The following is a 20,000-nucleotide window of genomic DNA, read 5'->3' as shown; positions in this document are numbered from 1 at the left end:
TATTATATATATATATATACATGGATTTGTCCTAAAAGCAGCGACAATGCCTCCTTGAGGGACTGGAACTGAATCTTGAATGTTGAACGTTGTTGAAGGTGCGGCCTTATTACGCCCTGCTGGCGCTGCTGGGTCTGTGTGTGCTGACGGTGATGGTCAGCCTGCTCTACCTGGAGGATGCGGCGCTCAAGCTGCCCCACACCCGCCTCCACGCCGCCGCCCCCCTCCTCTCTCGCTCCCTCCCCTCCCACCGCCACGGCGCCCAGGAGGGCCCGGCCCTGCCGCCCCACAGAGAGGCGGAGGGTGGTGGTGGTGGTGGTTGGGGTGGCGGCAGGAAGGACAACGCCGTGGTGGATAGCGGCATCGGCATTGGCGTTGGCGGTGGGGGTGGGTTCCAGGTGGAGAAGAGAAACGCTGATGTTGCGGAGAAGGCGAAGGTTCGTATGAAGCGGGGGGAAAAAAAGAAAAGAAGAAGAATAAAATAAAATAATAATGAATAAAAAAAAGAAAAAAGAAATGAGAATAGAAAATGCTGTATTTATCCACATGGAAATTAAATCTGTGATATCTCAGGCTGATTATAAACACAAAATGGGTTGTTGTTGTTGTTGTTTTTTTTGTTTTGTTTTTGTTTTAAGTTTCTTTGGCTGGATGAAATGAAGTGTGGAGAGAATGAGAAAGTGGAGGGGTTAGGTATTTGGAAGGGATGGTGATTTGGGGTCATTGGGAGTGGAATTCTGTGGTCTTCCTTATACTGTGGTTATAGTCATTGTAATCAGAACCCCCCTCCCACCACCCCCGGAAAACGGAGTATGGCTGCCTACATGGCAGGGATGAAAACGGTCAATGCACGTAAAAGCCCACTCGTGCATGCACATGAGTGAACATGGGAGTCGTAGTCCATGAACAACAAAAAAAAAAAAAAAAAAGAAGGATTTAGAGGTTTGGTTCTTTCTTATTGGCCATGAAGTTGTGAGTTTTTATCAGTTATTTGTTGTTGTTGTTGTGGGTTGGGTTGAGTGAAAGGTCATAATGGGAAAATAGAAAGTTGGATAGTTTGAAGGGAGGGTGAGTAAAAGGTGATAATGAGAAAATAGAAAGTTGGATAGTTTGAAGGGAGTGTGAGTGAAAGGTCATAATGAGAAAATAGAAAGTTGGATAGTTTGAACGGAGTGTGAGTGAAAGGTCTTAATGAGAAAATAGAAAGTTGGATAGTTTGAAGGGAGTGTGAGTGAAAGGTGATAATGAGAAAATAGAAAGTTGGATAGTTTGAAGGGAGTGTGAGTGAAAGGTCATAATGAGAAAATAGAAAGTTGGATAGTTTGAAGGGAGTGTGAGTGAAAGGTCATAATGAGAAAATAGAAAGTTGGATAGTTGGAATGGAGGGCAGGGGGAGATTTGAGGGCATGGTGAGTGAAGTTTTTCTGTCTTCCCCTACACTACAGCGCCACGCTTTTTTTTGTTGTATTTTTTCCTGCCTGCAGTTTTATTTGTTTTTCCTATCGAAGTGCATTTTTCAACAGAATTTTGCCAGGAACAACCCTTTTGTTGCTATGGGTTCTTTTACGTGTGCTAAGTGCATGCTGCACACGGGACCTCGGTTTTTCGTCTCATCCGAATGACTAGCGTCCAGACCACCACTCAAGGTCTAGTGGAGGGGGAGAAAACATCGGTGGCTGAGCCGTGATTGGAACCAGCGCGCTCAGATTCTCTCACTTCCTAGGTGGACGCGTTACCTCTGGGCCATCACTCCACTATGAATGAAGGGTTAGGAGAAAAATTGATGGTTAGATATTTTTAGAAGGGAGGGAAGGAGGGGAATTCTGCGGTCTTGCATTAGCTGAAGTTATTGTATTGAGAGGTTCTGTTTGTTCTTTTGGGTATGGACTTTCTGGCTTTTTTTTTCCAGATGGGAATTAAAGGAGGGGAGGTGGGGTTAGGGAGGGGAGGTGGGGTTAGGGAGGCGGGGTTAGGGAGGGGAGGCGGGCTTAGGGAGGTGGGGTTAGGGAGGCGGGGTTAGGGAGGGGAGGCGGGGGTTAGGGAGGTGGGGTTAGGGAGGGGAGGTGGGGTTAGGGAGGTGGGGTTAGGGAGGGGAGGTGGGGTTGGGGAGGGGAGGCGGGGTTAGGGAGGTGGGGTTGGGGAGGGGAGGTGGGGTTAGGGAGGGGAGGCGGGGTTAGGGAGGTGGGGTTAGGGAGGGGAGGCGGGGTTAGGGAGGGGAGGTGGGGTTAGGGAGGCAGGGTTTGGGAGGGGAGGTGGGGTTAGGGAGGGGAAGTGGGGTTAGGGAGGGGAGGTGGAGGGGAGGTGGGGTTAGAGAGGGGAGGCGGGGTTAGGGAGGTGGGGTTAGGGAGGGGAGGTGGGGTTAGGGAGGGGAGGCGGGGTTGGGGAGGGGAGGTGGGGTTAGGGAGGCAGGGTTTGGGAGGGGAGGTGGGGTTAGGGAGGCAGGGTTTGGGAGGGGAGGTGGGGTTAGGGAGGCAGGGTTTGGGAGGGGAGGCGGGGTTAGGGAGGCAGGGTTAGGGAGGGGAGGTGCCTGTGATTGATTGACAGTCCCTCGTCAGTTGTTTTTTTTCTTGGCCTAGTCCAGCAAGTTCCAGAGCAGAATACTCACCTGTGACTAGGCTGCTAGCGCTTAACATGCCAAAACTCTTGCTTACAGCAGAACGCAGCTGGCATTGGTTTGGATAGTGTAGTAAGCAGGTTTTATGAAAATTTCATATTCCTGACCAGTGCTTTCTTTCTTTGTGTTTTCTGACCACCAAATGACCAATGCTAAATATGGTGTGTTGACGCAGTTAGACTTCTTTTGCTTCCTGAAACTCGAGTAAATCAGCCTGAGCTGGGTTTTTAAAAAAAATTGTTCATTGAAAAAAGGAAAAAGAAAAAAGAAACAAACTTAAGTCAACACTGCAGTCTTTATTCATTAATTAGACAGACTTTACAAATCTTGTCTTCTTGCTGTGGACAGTGGGAATTTAGAACACACTGGACCATCTGTAGATTAAAGAATCTTCATTGGAATGTCAGTCAGCCAAGATGGATTCCTTTTTAAGCCATTCATCGGACAGTTTTAAACGTTTGCTTTATTTTGACACCATTGTCAAGATTTCTGGCTCAGTTTTATGGAACTTCCAAAAATCAAATGTGTTCTGGTCTTATACCATTGAGGTGTAGAAGTGTTCAGAGAAGTTTCAAGATTTGTTGTTTTTTTTACTATGTCATATACTGACTTAAGCTGAAACTGGGTGCATGTACGCCTGTGAGAGTGTGTACACACTCACATTTTTATTAAAAAAAAATTTTTTTTTAATATTTTTTTATTATTAATTTTAATTCAGAGAGCAAAATATGGCTTCCAAATTTCAGATAAACTTGAAAGGGACAGTCACTCTCACCATTGTCTTTAAGAGTGGTTATCTATGAAGGGGGTTTCAGCTCTTGTTTTGGGAACATAGTCTCATCACATAACGTTCTTCTTCTTCTTCTGCGTTCACTCGTATGCACACGAGTGGGCTTTTACGTGTATGACCGTTTTTACCCCGCCATGTAGGCAGCCATACTCCGTTTTCGGGGGGGTGCATGCTGGGTATGTTCTTGTTTCCATATCCCACCGAATGCTGACATGGATTACAGGATCTTTAACAGTGCGTATTTGATCTTCTGCTTGCATATACACACGAAGGGGGTTCAGGCACTAGCAGGTCTGCACATATGTTGACCTGGGAGATCGTAAAAATCTCAAACCCTTTACCCACCTGGCGCTGTCACCGTGATTCGAACCCGGGACCCTCAGATTGACAGTCCAACGCTTTAACCACTCGGCTATTGCGCCCGTCTCATAACGTTCAACCAACGTCAGTTTCTCTCCTCACTGAAAGGCTATCTAAGGGGGTCGTTCGTTAAGCATCGTCAATTATGCGCATGGATATGCACAGGCACACGTCGACTGTGCTGTCAGTGGCTGAGCCAGGGTTGCTGTTACTGACGTGGGTAGTCTTTTCATTATGCTGTGACATCCCTGCCTGTGGCGTCAGTCAAGGTGACTGCTGCCTTGTTTTGTTTTTTTTCACACAGAGCCGTCACATCATCACTGGGGAGCTATGTGTGGGGGATAGAGTGAGGGAAGGGGAGTGGGAATCCCCTTCCCCCATATCCCCCCCACCCCACCCCTACTCCCCATATCCCCTCCCCACTCTGAAAAAAAAACAACCCATCATAGTAGGCGCAGACATTTGGAGCAGGTGCTTGAAGGGAGCCTCCGAATCACCCTTAACTCACTCAATACTGCCAGTCCTCTCTTCTCCTCTACACAGACCCCTCGGATGTCCAATGGGTGTCTGAATGACCCAACCTTTAGCTTCCGTCATAAGAATTGTGGTATTCTTTGTCAGCATTCACCTCTTCAGTATAAGAGCCTTCCTCTTGCAATATTTTGATGATGGTAATTGGGGTGAAATTCTGTTAACATCGTCTCTTTCGCCGTTCGTATGGGAGAGAGTTAAGAAAGCGGATATGATATAAATGGTGAATGTGAAGGTTGGGTGATTTTGAGAGTTGTTAAGTGTCAGGGGCCACTTGTTTATGTGTCTGTTGGGAGGGAATTGGCCTTGCTTTTTTTCCCAACCTTTCCCCCTGGCCCCCCATACACGGCCACATCTTGGCCTTGGCCTTGCTTATAGTGTGTTGCCACAGTGTGCTTCTTCTGTGTGTAATATACTGTGTTGTATCTTATTGTGGTTTTTTGTTGTTGTTTTTTTGCTGGCCAAACATCTGCACTGTTTTGGTGGCATTACTCCCACGCCACTCATTTATTCCCTCATACACAGCCACACCCGGGTTCGTCCGTCACAGTTCTAGCGTCGGCAGTCCGCAGGGAACCATCGATGTTAGGTCGCCAGGGGGCCTCACACCAGAGGAGACCCTGCACTGCTGCTGAGTCACTATGGTGGTGTTTCAGTGGTGCCTGTTCTGGTTTAACGTACTTAGGACACCACCTACTAAGCCTTGGCGACTTGTTTGCCATGACCTCAAGTTGTGTTGCTTTTTTCTGTTTTTCTGTCCCCACCCCACCCCACCCCTTCTCCCCCCCACCTTTCTGTCTCCTGGCACTGGTTGAGATCTAAAGTTCAACGTTTTCATCTTTTGTTTTGTATTGCTGTTGTTGTTTTTATTATTTTTTTAATGTTTTTTGTTTGATATCTCAACAGATTTCTCTGTGTGAAATTCAGACTGCTCTCCCTCCCTGGGGAGTTTTAGATTTGCGGGCTATTGATTTAAATTAAAAGAAAGAAAAAAAAAAGGTTTTGAAATGTTGCACTTGGAGTAATCTCCCATTGTCACCTTTGTCAAGGTCCTTGCAAGCCCGGCTCTTGCCCTAAAACCTTCCTCCTTCCAAAATAGCTTCTCCGTACCCTCCCTTTTTTTTTTTCCCATCCATAGTTTCTCTAGCCTTCAGTGAGCATGTATTTATTACGTTTTGTCGTTCATTGGTTATAATAAATGCATGCGTGTAAAACGTTGGGTGTGAAAGTGTTTTGATCTCTCTCTTTTTTTTCTTTTTTTTTTTTTTGCTGAAGATTTAGTGCTAAATAGATAGATATCCGATACATGTTTATAATCCTTATTATCATTATTGATATTATTATCAAAAACCTGTAAGTTCTTACAAAAATTTTTTTAAAATTATTATATATTTTTTTATTATTATTATTTATTTATTTATGTATTTATTTTATTACATTTAAAAATATTTTTTTTATTATTATTTTATTTTTATTTATTTAGTTTTATTTATTATTATTATTATTATTATTATTATATTTTATTTTGTTTTAAAAAATTATTATTATTATTTTTTTTTCAATTGATTTTTTTTTCCCGCAAGGCCTGACTAAGCGCTTGCATTGGGTTACGCTGCTGGTCAGGCATCTGCTTGGCAGATGTGGTGTAGCGTATATGGATTTGACCGAACGCAGTGACGCCTCCTTGACCTACTGATACTGATACTGATGCTGTAAATTCACTGAGTGGTGGTGGTTGTGGCCTGGCAGGACTCTGGCATGGTGGATGGTCAGGGTCAGCGCCAGTCGTGGCCGGACCACAAGAAGGAGGCGCGGCGCATCGCAGGCATGGGGCAGGCGCCGGGCGCCAAGGACATCAGGGTGCTCAACAACCTGGAGATCGTCGTCCAGAACCTCAGCCTGGCCAGCGGCAGCGGCAGCCACCACCACCACCACCACCAGCAGAAGGAGTCGGCGCGTCTGGGCATCGTGTATCGAGACGGTAAGATCGTCATCCCCCCGCACCTCTTGAACGCACGGTCGGAGCCGTCGTCGTCTTCGCCGCCTCGTCAGCGTTACATCATCTACCTGTGCACTGGGAACATGACGTGTTGCGGGTGGGGGGACCGGCAGCACGGGATCCTTTCGGCGTACCTGATCTCCCTGGTGACCAACCGCACGTTTGGGGTGGACATGTCTATCCCCTGCCCCATAGGGATGCTCTTCCACCCGCGCATCGTGGACTGGAAGATCAACGCCTCCGCGCTGGTGGGGCTCTCCTCCAGACATATCTACAGCGTCAACGACGTCGTCTTCAGGCAGGTCAGTTGATTGGTCTGTCGGTCGGTCGGTTGGATGGTTGGTTGGTTGGTTGGTTGGTGATGGTCATCGTTGTCTGTGGTTGGGGGAGGGGGATGGTGTTGAGGGGGTTTGTGTCTTTTTTTTTTTTTTTTTTTTTTTTTTTTCATTATTTATGTGAAAGATTTCACATGGCTGCTGGTAAAAAGGGTGTGCTGCATATTTGTATATGTAAGGGAGGGGATACACTTAGTATCAGGCTGCTGGGTTTTTTTTTGTTTTTGTTTTTTAATTTCTCTGCCACCACCTCCTCTTCCCCAGTCTTTCCTCCTCTCCATTCCCCATTCCTCACACTTCCCCAATCCTCCCCCTTCCCCAGTCCTTCCCCTTCCCCAGTCCTCCCTCTTCCCCAGTCCTCCCTCTTCCCCATTCCTCCCCCTTCCCCAATCCTCCCCCTTCCCCAATCCTCCCCCTTCCCCAGTCCTTCCCCTTCCCCAATCCTCCCCCTTCCCCAATCCTTCCCCTTCCCCAATCCTCCCCCTTCCCCATTCCTCCCCCTTCCCCAGTCCTTCCCCTTCCCCAATCCTCCCTCTTCCCCATTCCTCCCCCTTCCCCAGTCCTTCCCCTTCCCCAATCCTCCCCCTTCCCCATTCCTCCCCCTTCCCCAGTCCTTCCCCTTCCCCAATCCTCCCCCTTCCCCATTCCTCCCCCTTCCCCAGTCCTTCCCCTTCCCCAATCCTCCCTCTTCCCCATTTCTCCATCATCCCCATTCCTCCCCCTTCCCCAATCCCCCCCCCTTCCCCAATCCTCCCCCTTCCCCAATCCTCCCCCTTCCCCATTCCTCCCTCTTCCCCAATCCCCCCCTTCCCCAATCCTCCCTCTTCCCCAATCCTCCCTCTTCCCCATTCCTCCCCCTTCCCCAGTCCTCCCTCTTCCCCAATCCTCCCCCTTCCCCATTCCTCCCTCTTCCCCAATCCTCCCTCTTCCCCATTCCTCACCCTTCCCCAATCCTCCCTCTTCCCCATTTCTCCATCATCCCCATTCCTCCCCCTTCCCCATTCCTCCCTCTTCCCCAATCCTCCCCCTTCCCCATTCCTCCCCCTTCCCCAATCCTCCCTCTTCCCCATTCCTCCCCCTTCACCATTCCTCCACCTTCCCCAATCCTCCCCCCTTCCCCAATCCTTCCCCTTCCCCATTCCTCCCCCTTCACCATTCCTCCCCCTTCCCCAATCCTCCCCCTTCCCCATTCCTCCCCCTTCCCCAATCCTCCCCCTTCCCCATTCCTCCCTCTTCCCCATTTTACACCCTTCCCCAATCCTCCCCCTTCCCCATTCCTCCCCCTTCCCCAATCCTCCCCCTTCCCCAATCCTTCCCCTTCCCCATTCCTCCCCCTTCCCCAATCCTCCCTCTTCCCCATTTCTCCATCATCCCCAATCCTCCCCCTTCCCCAATCCTCACCCTTCCCCAATCCTCACCCTTCCCCATTCCCCCCCCTTCCCCATTCCTCCCCCTTCCCCATTCCTCACCCTTCCCCCTTCCCCCCCCTTCCCCATTCCTCACCCTTCCCCATTCCCCCCCCCCCCTTCCCCATTCCTCACCCTTCCCCATTCCTCACCCTTCCCCATTCCTTCCCAATCCTCACCCTTCCCCATTCCTCCCCCTTCCCCATTCCTCCCCCTTCCCCAATCCTCCCTCTTCCTCATTCGGATGAGACGATAAACTGAGGACCCATGTGCAGCATGCACTTTATGAATGTAAAAGAACCCACGGCAACAAAAAGGTTTTCCTTGGCAAAATTCAGCAGAAAAATTCACTTCGATTGGAAAAACAAATAAAACTGCAAGCAGGAAAAAATACCAGAAAAATGGGTGGCGCTCTCATTGCAGCAACGCTCTCTTCCTGGGGAGAGCCGCCCGAATTTCACACGGAGAAGTCTGTTGTGACAAAAAAGAGAAATACAAATGCAGTAGAAACTCTTCCCCAATCCTCCCTTGTCCTTCCCCAAACCTCCCCATCCCCCTTCCCCAATCCGCCCTCCTCCATTCCCCAATCTTCCACCTCTCCATTCCCCAATTCACCCTCCTCCATTCCCAAGTCATCCACTTCCCCCTTCCCCAGTTTGCCCTCCTCCATTGCCCAGTCATCCACCTCCTCCATTCCCCAATCCACCCTCCTCCATTCCCCAATCTTTCCCTTCCCCAATCCACCCTCCTCCATTCCGCAATCTTCCCCTTCCCCAGTCCGTCCTCCTCCATTCCCCAATCTTCCACCTCCCCCTTCCCCAATCCGCATTCCTCCATTCCCCAATCTTCCCCTTCCCCAATCCGCCCTCCTCCATTCCCCAGTCTTCCACCTCCCCCTTCCCCAATCTACCCTCCTCCATTCCGCAATCTTCCCCTTCCCCAGTCCGTCCTTCTCCATTCCCCAGTCCCCCGCCTCCTCCTTCCCCAATCCGCCTTCCTCCATTCCCCAATCTTCCACCTCCCCCTTCCCCAATCCGCCCTCCTCCATTCCCCAATCTTCCACTTCCCCAATCTTCCACTTCCCCAATCTGCCCTCCTCCATTCCCCAATCTTCCACCTCTCCCTTCCCCAGTTTGCCCTCCTCCATTCCCCAATCTTCCACTTCCCCAATCTTCCACTTCCCCAATCCACCCTCCTCCATTCCCCAATCTTCCCCTTCCCCAATCCACCCTCCTCCATTCCCCAATCTTCCCCTTCACCAGTCCACCCTACTCCATTCCCCAATCTTCCACCTCCCCCTTCCCCAATCTACCCTCCTCCATTCCGCAATCTTCCCCTTCCCCAGTCCGTCCTCCTCCATTCCCCAATCTTCCACCTCCCCCTTCCCCAATCCGCATTCCTCCATTCCCCAATCTTCCCCTTCCCCAATCCGCCCTCCTCCATTCCCCAGTCTTCCACCTCCCCCTTCCCCAATCCGCCCTCCTCCATTCCCCAATCTTCCACCTCCCCCTTCCCCAATCCGCCCTCCTCCATTCCGCAATCTTCCCCTTCCCCAGTCCGTCCTTCTCCATTCCCCAGTCCCCCGCCTCCTCCTTCCCCAATCCGCCTTCCTCCATTCCCCAATCTTCCACCTCCCCCTTCCCCAATCCGCCCTCCTCCATTCCCCAATCTTCCACTTCCCCAATCTTCCACTTCCCCAATCTGCCCTCCTCCATTCCCCAATCTTCCACCTCCCCCTTCCCCAATCCGCCCTCCTCCATTCCCCAGTCTTCCACCTTCCCCTTTCCCAATCCGCCCTCCTCCATTCCCCAATCTTCCACCTCCCCCTTCCCCAATCCGCATTCCTCCATTCCCCAATCTTCCCCTTCCCCAATCCGCCATCCTCCATTCCCTAATCTTCCTCTTCCCCAATCCGCCCTCCTCCATTCCCCAATCTTCCACCTCCCCCTTCCCCAGTCTACCCTCCTCCATTCCGCAATCTTCCACCTCCTCCATTCCCCAATCCGCCCTCCTCCATTCCCCAATCCGCCCTCCGCCATTCCCCAATCTGCCCTCCACCATTCCCCCTCCACTTCACTCTCTTCCCCTACTCCTTGCAGCATAAAAAGCAGCTTTGCAATCACAGAGCAGAACTTGAAGTGCAGTGTGTGTTGAAACAGTGAAACAGGCCTGTGCCCCTGTTATTTGCTGGTCAATACGGAGTTGGGTGTGGTCACTTTCTCTCTCTGTGTGTGTGTGTGTGTGTGTGTGTGTGTGTGTGTGTGTGTGTGTGTGTGTGTGTGTGTGTGTGTGATAATTACTTCCCTCCCAGACCTGTCTTTGTCTGAACTAGTTTGTCATAAATTTCTTGTTTGGAACCACACGCACACACACACACACACACACACACACACACACACACACACACACACACACACACACACACACACACACACACACACACACACACACACTGGCATAACAGATGATGCAGCATTTGTCAAATGTCTCTTGGGTGGGGTTCAGGAGTGGCAGATTGTGGTGGGGGGTTTGAGGTGAGTAGGTTGGTGTGTGTGTGGGGGGGGGTGGGGGGGTGGGGGGGGGGGGGTTGAGGAGGTGGCAGGGGGGTGGGGGTGGGGGGTGTTGGGGGAAGGCTGAGTTTGTAGGGGGTCTCATCTTTCCTGTGACTGACATCTTTTGTTTTAACTTTTAGTCCTGAGTTTGTTGCACACAGCTGGTTAATAGCACTGTTGTGATGGATGTTGCTGTGAGTCAGCATTGTGCTGTGAGTCAGGAAGTGGGAAGGGGGAAGGGGTGGGGGGTAAGAGGGGTAGGGGGTGGGTGGAGTGGTTGGTATCAGTGTTGGTGAAGAGGGCACTGGCAATCCTATAAGGGGGGGGGGGGGGGGGGTGTCCACTCTGTGTGTGTGTGTGACTCTGTGTGTGTGTATGTGTGTGTGTGACTGTGTTTATGTGGGGGTGGGGGTGGGGGGGCGGCACTGTGTGTATGTGTGTGTGGGTGTTTATGTGAGGGGAATGTCCACTGTGTGTGTTTGTGTGCGACTGTGACTGTGTTGTTTATGTGAGGGGGGAGGAGGGGGGGGCACTCTGTGTGTGTGTGAGACTACGTATGTATGTGTGTGTGTGTGGGGGGGGAGTCAACTCTGTGTGTGTGTGTGTGTGTGTGTGTGTGTGTTTATGTGAGGGGAATGTCCACTGTGTGTGTTTGTGTGCGACTGTGACTGTGTTGTTTATGTGAGGGGGGAGGAGGGGGGGGCACTCTGTGTGTGTGTGTGTGGTGTGTGTATCACTGTTGTTAATGTGTGTGTGTGTGTCACTATGTGTTTATTATGTGTGCGTGTGGGGAGGTCAACTCTGTGTGTGTGTGTGTGTGCATACACACACATTTGTCACTGTGTGTATGTTTATAAATGCTGAAGTCAGCATCAGGAAGAGGAAAAGTGTGTGTGTGTGTGGGGGGGGGAGTGGGGGGCGGGGGGGGGGGGGAAGGAAGGGTAGGGACAGGGGGAGGGGGGCTGGGGGGTGGGGGGGGGGGGGTTGTAAGTTGCTGATGTCAGCCAGCCAGAAAGTGCAGTCTGCCAAGAGTTTGTTGCTGTGTTGTCAAGTGGTCCTCCCCCCAGCAGTTGTGTTGTTGACACAGTGCACAGCGACTGACCCCCCATCACTCCTGACCCCCCCCCCCCCCCCCCCCCCCCCACCGCCCCCCCTGCAGCTGTCAAAAAGTATGACACCATGCATGGCTCCAAAGTCCTCCGACAAGAGTCTGAAAAAAACCCACAAAACAACAACAACCAGCCGGAACAGGAACATCAACAACTCAAGCCATTGTGTTTTGGATGCGAGGCTTTCAAGCTGAAGTCCATCGTGTGTGCAGCATGCACTTAGCACTCTTGAAAAACAAACAAACAAACAAAAAAACCCCTACCAAACCCACAGCAACAAAACAGTGTATGGATTAGATCTTAACCTCTCCATAGGGTTGTTTTGGTTTCTCTCTCACTCTCAGTGTCGTCAGGTGCAACAGGTCAGTGGATGAAGTGTTGGACTTTGAATCTTAGGGTCCAGGGTTCGAATCCTAGTCACAAGCGCCTGTGGGGGCTGAAGTGGGGTAAAGGTTGAAGATTTTTTTTTTTTTTTTTTTTTTTCTTTTTTTTTTAAATCCCAGGTCAACAGATGTGCAGACCTGCTAGTACCTGAACCCTCTTTGTATGTATATATATATATATATGCATGCAGAAAGATCAAATACACATGTTAAAGATTCATGTCGGCATTTGGTGGGTTGTGGAAACAAAGAGCGTACTGAGCAGACACCCGCTGCTGCCCCAACCACCCCCCCCCCCCCGACCCCCCCCTGCCCCCCCGCCCCCCACCCCCCGCCCCCCGCCCCCTCTTGAAAACAGAGTATGACTGCATACATTGCTTGGGTAAAAACAGTCTGAATACACGTAAAAGCCCACTTGTGTGTGAAAAAAAAAAAAAAATATATATATATATATGACCAAAGGGGGAGTGGCAGTCCACAAACGAAAAGAAAAAGAAGACTCTCAGTGTCTGTCTCCTGTCTCTGAAGACAATGAAACATTCGCTGAGACACCCTGGCAGAGTCTGGCGTTGGTTTTGTATTTATTTATTTATTTATTTATTAAGTTTCAGTTTCAGTTTCAGTAGCTCAAGGAGGCGTCACTGCGTTCGGACAAATCCATATACGCTACACCACATCTGCCAAGCAGATGCCTGACCAGCAGTGTAACCCAACGCGCTTAGTCAGGCCTTGAGAAAAAAAAGAAAAGAAAAGAAAAAAGGTGAATAACTAATAGACAAGATTACATAAATAAATAAATAATAATTTTAAAAAAGAAAAAAGGTAGTAGTAGTAGTAATAATAATAATAATAATAATAATAATAATAATAAAGATAACAATGATGATAAATAAGCAAATAAATGTAAAAGATGAAGACACGCATTCACACATACACCCACACATGCATAACAGATATGCACCAAACATGCAGTTTCACAGATATGAAAGCACAGTCAAATACATATAAATGTACATGAGCTCCAACACACACACACACACACACACACACACACACACACCATACACATAAATAAGACGTCTTATTTATTAAGACATCTTGCTTTTGCACATATTCTTGAAGAAGCTCTATGCGCTTTACAGTAGCTGATACAGTTGGGTTACGCTGCTGGTCAGGCATCTGCTTGGCAGATGTGGTGTAGCGTATATGGATTTGTCTGAACGCAGTGATGCCTTCTTGAGCGACTGACACTGAAAACTGATACAGTGTTCATCAGTGATCAGGGTTTGAGGCTAGGTTTTGGCATGGTGTTTTGTCCTGTGGGGGGAGGGGGGGGGGGGGAGGCACTTTACTCTGAATTTCCTCATTCCACCAAGGTGTGAATGGGTACCTAACTTTGATTGGGTGGAGATTTTGAATGGTAGGGTACTTGACGTTGATAGGGTAAAGATTAAAATGGTACAGTGGGAGGGTTGGGCTGGTTGGGCCCCCCCCCCTACCCCCCCCGTCCTCCTGTGCTCAGCCCTCCCCCCGTCCTCCTCCTGTGCTCAGCCCTCCCCCCATCCTCCTGTGCTCAGCCCTCCCCCCGTCCTCCTGTGCTCAGCCCTCCCCCCGTCCTCCTCCTGTGCTCAGCCCTCCCTCCGTCCTCCTGTGCTCAGCCCTCCCCCCGTCCTCCTGTGCTCAGCCCTCCCCCCGTCCTCCTCCTGTGCTCAGCCCTCCCTCCGTCCTCCTGTGCTCAGCCCTCCCCCTGTCCTCCTGTGCTCAGCCCTCCCCCCGTCCTCCTGTGCTCCTCCTGTGCTCAGCCCTCCCCCCGTCCTCCTGTGCTCAGCCCTCCCCCCGTCCTCCTATGCTCAGCCCTCCCCCCGTCCTCCTCCTGTGCTCAGCCCTCCCCCCGTCCTCCTGCGCTCAACCCTCCCCCCGTCCTCCTCCTGTGCTCAGCCCTCCCCCCTCCTGTGCTCAGCCCTCCCCCCGTCCTCCTCCTGTGCTCAGCCCTCCCCGCGTCCTCCTCCTGTGCTCAGCCCTCCCACCGTCCTCCTGTGCTCAACCCTCCCCCCACCCTCCTCTGCTCAGTCCATCGTGCAGCATGCATTTTGCACTCTTGAAAAACAAACAAACAAACAAACAAGCAACAAAAAAAACCCCCACCAAACCCACAGCAACAAAACAGTGTATGGATGACATCTTAACCTCTCCATAGGGTTGTTTTAGTTTCTCTCTCACTCTCAGTGTCGTCAGGTGCAACAGGTCAGTGGATGAAGTGTTGGACTTTGAATCTTAGGGTCCAGGGTTCGAATCCTAGTCACGAGCGCCTGGTGGGGTAAAGGTTGAAGATTTTTTTTTTTTTTTTTTTTTTTTTTTTCCCAAAATCCCAGGTCAACAGATGTGCAGACCTGCTAGTACCTGAACCCTCTTTGTATGTGTGTGTGTGTATATATATATATATATATATATATATATATATATATATATATATATGTGTGTGTGTGCATGCAGAAAGATCAAATACACATGTTAAAGATTCATGTCGGCATTCGGTGGGTTGTGGAAACAAAGAGCGTACTGAGCAGACACCCGCTGCTGCCCCAACCACCCCCCCCCCCCCCCGACCCCCCCTGCCCCCCCCGCCCCCCGCCCCCTCTTGAAAACCGAGTATGACTGCATACATGGCTTGGGTAAAAACAGTCTGAATACACTTGTGTGTGAAAAAAAAAAAAAAAAATATATATATATATGACCAAAGGGGGAGTGGCAGTCCACAAACGAAAAGAAGAAGAAGACTCTCAGTGTCTATTTGCTGTCTCTGTAGACGATAAAATAAAACATTCACTCAGGCACCCTGGCAGTGTCTGGCGTTGGTTTTGTATTTATTTATTTATTTATTTATTAAGTTTCAGTTTCAGTTTCAGTAGCTCAAGGAGGCGTCACTGCGTTCGGACAAATCCATATACGCTACACCACATCTGCCAAGCAGATGCCTGACCAGCAGCGTAACCCAACGCGCTTAGTCAGGCCTTGAGAAAAAAAAGAAAAAAGAAAAGAAAAAAGGTGAATAAATAATAGATAAGCTTACATAAATAAATAAATAATAATTTTAAAAAAGAAAAAAAGGTAGTAGTACTAGTAGTAATAATAATAATAATAATAATAATAAAGATAACAATGATGATAAATAAGCAAATAAATGTAAAACATGAAGACACGCATTCACACATACACCCACACATGCATAACAGATATGCACCAAACATGCAGTTTCACAGATATGAAAGCACAGTCAAATACATATAAACGTACATGAGCTCCAACACACACACACACACACACACACACACACACACCATACACATAAATAAGATGTCTTATTTATAAAGACATCTTGCTTTTGCGCATATTCTTGAAGAAGCTCTATGCGCTTTACAATAGCTGATACAGTTGGGTTACACTGCTGGTCAGGCATCTGCTTGGCAGATGTGGTGTAGCGTATATGGATTTCTTCTGAACGCAGTGACGCCTCCTTGAGCTACTGACACTGAAAACTGATACAGTGTTCATCAGTGATCAGGGTTTGAGGCTAGGTTTTGGCATGGTGTTTTGTCCTGTGGGGGGAGGGGGTGTGGGGGGGTGGAGGCCTCCACTTTACTCTGAATTTCCTCATTCCACCAAGGTGTGAATGGGTACCTAACTTTGATTGGGTGGAGATTTTGAATGGTAGGGTACTTGACGTTGATTGGGTAAAGATTAAAATGGTACAGTGGGAGGGTTGGCCTGTTGGCCCCCCGCACCCCCCCCCCCCCCCCCCCGTCCTCCTGTGCTCAGCCCTCCCCCCGTCCTCCTGTGCTCAGCCCTCCCCCGATCCTCCTGTGCTCAGCCCTCCCCCCGTCCTCCTCCCGTGCTCAGCCCTCCCCCCGTCCTCCTGTGCTCAGCCCTCCCCCCGTCCTCCTCCTGTGCTCAGCCCTCCCCCCGTCCTCCTGTGCTCAGCCCTCCCCCCGTCCTCCTGTGCTCAGCCCTCCCCCGTCCTCCTGTGCTCAGCCCTCCCCCCATCCTCCTCCTGTGCTCAGCCCTCCCCCGTCCTCCTGTGCTCAGCCCTCCCCCCATCCTCCTCCTGTGCTCAGCCCTCCCCCCCTCCTGTGCTCAGCCCTCCCCCCGTCCTCCTCCTGTGCTCAGCCCTCCCCCCGTCCTCCTCCTGTGCTCAGCCCTCCCCCCCATCTTCCTCCTGTGCTCAGCCCTCCCCCCTCCTGTGCTCAGCCCTCCCCCTGTCCTCCTCCTGTGCTCAGCCCTCCCCCCGTCCTCCTCCTGTGCTCAGCCCTCCCCCCGTCCTCCTGTGCTCAGCCCTGCCCCCATCCTCCTCCTGTGCTCAGCCCCCCCCCTGTCTTCGTGTGCCGAGCACTGGACACAGTGGATATGAATTCAATGCCCTGATAGACGGGCACAATAGCTGAGTGGTTAAAGCGTTGGACTTTCAATCTGAGGGTCCCGGGTTCGAATCTCGGTAACGGCGCCTGGTGGGTAAAGGGTGGAGATTTTTCCGATCTCCCAGGTCAACATATGTGCTGACCTGCTAGTGCCTGAACCCCCTTCGTGTGTCAGATACGCATGTTAAAGATCCTGTAATCCATGTATGCGTTCGGTGGGTTATGGAAACAAGAACATACCCAGCATGCACACCCCCAAAAACGGAGTATGGCCGCCTACATGGCGGGGTAAAAATGGTCATGCACGTAAAAGGCCACTCGTATACATACAAGTGAACGTGGGAGTTGCAGCCCACGAACGCAGAAGAAGAAGAAGAAGACTGCCCTGATAGCTGTCAAAGGGCTATGTAAACTTGAACCTTTTGGAAGGGTTTCAAGACCTGTTGTGCACACTGGTTCACTGATAGAGCAGATGTGGTGTAGCAGAGACATGGATCTGCCTGCATGCTTTGATGCTGCCTTGACACTGAAACTGTCTGACTTTGATTTCTCTGTGTGTGTGTGTGTACAATGTACTTTGTATGTGAGTAATAGTGTGTTAGTGTGTGTGTGTGTGTGTGTGTGTGTGTGTGTGTGTGTGTGTGTGTGTGTGTGTGTGTGTGTGTGTGTGTGTGTGTGTGTGTGTGTGTGTGTGTTATGTTTGTGTGTACAATGTACTTTGTATGTGAGTAATAGTGTGTTAGTGTGTGTGTGCGTGTGTGCGTGTGTGTGTGTGTGTGTGTGTGTGTGTGTGTGTGTGAGTGTGTGACTGACCTGTCAGTCTGTGTGTGTACTGAATCTGTGTGCTTGCTGTGTTTGTGGATGAATGCTGTGTGCTGTGTGTGAGGGCTCTGTGTGTGTGTGTATGCACTATGTGTGTGTTTGTGTGTGAGTGTGCTCTGCGCGTGTGGGCACTGTGTGTGCGTGTGCTGTGTGTGTGTGCATGTGCACTTGCGTGCAATGTATATATATATATATATATATGTACACACGCGTGTGTGTATGCGTACAGGTGATGCAGTCGGTGGACTTTGATGCGGTGTACCCCGAGGACGTGGTGTACCTCACCACCAACTACGACTACTTCTACGCCCTCAAGGCCAACCCCCACTACACCCAGGTGTTCCGCAAGAGGATGCACGGCAAGCCCCGGCCCCTCATCTTCGCCGACCTCTGGCAGAACATCTTCAAGCTCAACAAGCGCGTGCGGCGCCGGATCGACCAGGCGCTGCGGCTGGCGCGCCCGACCAAGCGGCACAAGCTGGTGTGCGGCCACGTGCGGCTGGGCAAGAACCCCTCCATCCCCAACGACTCGGAGGTGCGCAACACGCTGCAGACCATCCGGCCCCTGTGGAACTTCCTCAACCACTTCAGGGACCCCAGGAAGTACCGCATCTTCGTGCCCAGCGACTCGGAGGTGGTGCGGGCCAAGGTGCTGGACATGTTCCCCGGGCAGGCGGTGGACGTCAAAGGGGAGATCATGCATATCGACAAGTCGCGGGTGGTGGAGGACACCTGCGTGGCCTTCGAGAAGGTGCTGGCCGACCAGTACCTGCTGTCCATGTGCGACGTGCTGGTGCTGACCTACAGCGTCTTCGGCAAGTCGGCGGCCTACATGCGCAGGTCCAACCAGGACCTCTACTTCATGGAGAACGGGAGCATCAACCCCTTGCAGCTCTTCAAGGAGAAGAGCCCCGCCGTCGTCAACTGAAGGAGGAAGGGGAGGGAAACCTTCAGCTTGCTGCTGTCAAGGGGAGGGAAACCAGCCAGCTGCCAAGGGGAGGGAAACCACCTGCTGGCTGCTTTGCATCTGTCCATGAGAAGGTGCTTCTTCTGCTTCTTCTTTTTGTTGTGATGATGAAATTGTTCATGATGGTTTCTGTTTGAAGCAGTTTTTGCAAACCTCTCAGAAGCCGCCTTTCTCACTACATACCGCACCTTGCTCCACCGTAAGTGAAGTGCTTGTGAAGAAAAGATGCGTGGAAAAGTGTGGAAAAGTTTGAGGACTGCTTGTGTCGGGAGAGAAAGATTCGTGTATATAGTATGATAATGATTTGTGGAATGTTTGCAACAGTTTGTTTGATTTGAGCCCTGTCTGACTGATTCTGCACGTTTACAGATACTCGGATCATCATTGCTCGCACATTGAAATGTCAGATTTATCAGTGATGTCTGTGTGAGTCTGACTTTGGGCATGTGATTGTGAAAGTCCCCTCTCTGTCGTGGTGGTTGCTCGGTTGACCGGACGTCTGGCTGTGTTGGACGAGTGGACGTCTTTTTTTCACCGAGAGTGATATTAGATGATTTTAACCTGTTACGCCCCAGTTATAACAGAAGTGAGTGCGCTAACACACTGCTGGGAGTCATGGTTTGACAGTCGTTGTTGTGATGTTTTGTTTGATCAGCGGTTTCGGAAAGATGTTGCAAGGATGTAAGTGTGTAGCGTTTGTTGTTTTGTTCTGTCTTTGGCAACACGTTGTTAGTCAGGGGGTGGTGGATGGGGGGCGGGCAGGGAAGTCCAAAAAGAAGTGAAGCTTGTCTGTGGTCATATTGTGGGGGGACGCCCCCCCCTCCGCCCCCCCCCTTGTCCCCACCCCCCACCACTGTGCTGTTCGATTCGTGAAGTAATCAACTTCTACCTTAATTTCTGCCTTCTCCTTTTGTCTGTCTCTTCGAGGAAGTTTTTACACATCTTGTTCTAGAGAGAGTTGTGTAGAAGTTTGTAGGTTTGGTCATGGTCTTTAGCTGGACGACATCATGCAGGGTGGTTGATTATTGTATCATCTATAATTTAAAACTTTTTTTTTTTTACTTAAATTTTTTATTTTTTTTTTTAGATGTGTTGGGTGTGTAATGTGTGTGACGCCTGTCCCCCACAGAACTTATTTTTGTTTCCCCATTTTCCCTGCGTCGTTGATCCTTCGATGGTGCCAGCGTGTAGTGTCCCAGGTCCTTGGTTTCTTTGTCCTGGTTACTCTGTGCTGTGGCCCTCTTTGTCCTGCTTCCCTCTTTGTCCTCATTGCTCTTTGTCCTCTGTCCCTCTATGTCCTGTGTCCCTCTATGTCCTATGTCCCTCTATGTCCTATGTCTCCTCTGTCCCTCTATGTCCTATGTCCCTCTGTGTCCTGTGTCCCTCTATATCCCTCTATGTCCTGTGTCCCTCTATGTCCTATGTCCCTCTATGTCCTATGTCCCTCTGTGTCCTGTGTCCCTCTATGTCCTGTGTCCCTCTATGTCCTGTGTCCCTCTGTGCCCCTCTGTGTCCTGTGTCCCTCAATGTCCCTCTATGTCCTGTGTCCCTCTATGTCCTGTGTCCCTCTATGTCCCTCTATGTCCTGTGTCCCTCTATGTCCTGTGTCCCTCTATGTCCTGTGTCCCTCTATGTCCCTCTATGTCCTGTGTCCCTCTATGTCCTGTGTCCCTCTATGTCCCTCTATGTCCTGTGTCCCTCTGTGTCCTGTGTCCTATGT

At 50.5% G+C, this 20,000-nt stretch overlaps 1 protein-coding gene across 1 annotated transcript in view; it reads left to right on the top strand.

Moving 5' to 3' along the window:
• Nucleotides 1–20,000, top strand: part of LOC143277866 (uncharacterized) — a 29,373-nt gene that overhangs the window by 8,040 nt on the left and 1,333 nt on the right. Inside the window, exons 2-4 of the mRNA XM_076582806.1 lie at nt 99–437; nt 6,045–6,596; nt 17,543–20,000. The exon at nt 17,543–20,000 is cut by the window's right edge and continues 1,333 nt beyond it. Coding sequence (XP_076438921.1) covers nt 99–437; nt 6,045–6,596; nt 17,543–18,241 — 1,590 coding nt within the window. The 3' untranslated portion in view covers nt 18,242–20,000. The remainder of the gene's footprint in view (nt 1–98; nt 438–6,044; nt 6,597–17,542) is intronic.

This window comes from Babylonia areolata, chromosome 35 (genome assembly GCF_041734735.1).
Source record: "Babylonia areolata isolate BAREFJ2019XMU chromosome 35, ASM4173473v1, whole genome shotgun sequence".
NCBI classification, from domain to species: Eukaryota; Metazoa; Mollusca; class Gastropoda; order Neogastropoda; family Buccinidae; genus Babylonia; species Babylonia areolata.
Note: the sequence above shows the minus strand (reverse complement) of the source record. Positions and strands in the feature narration are given on the sequence as shown.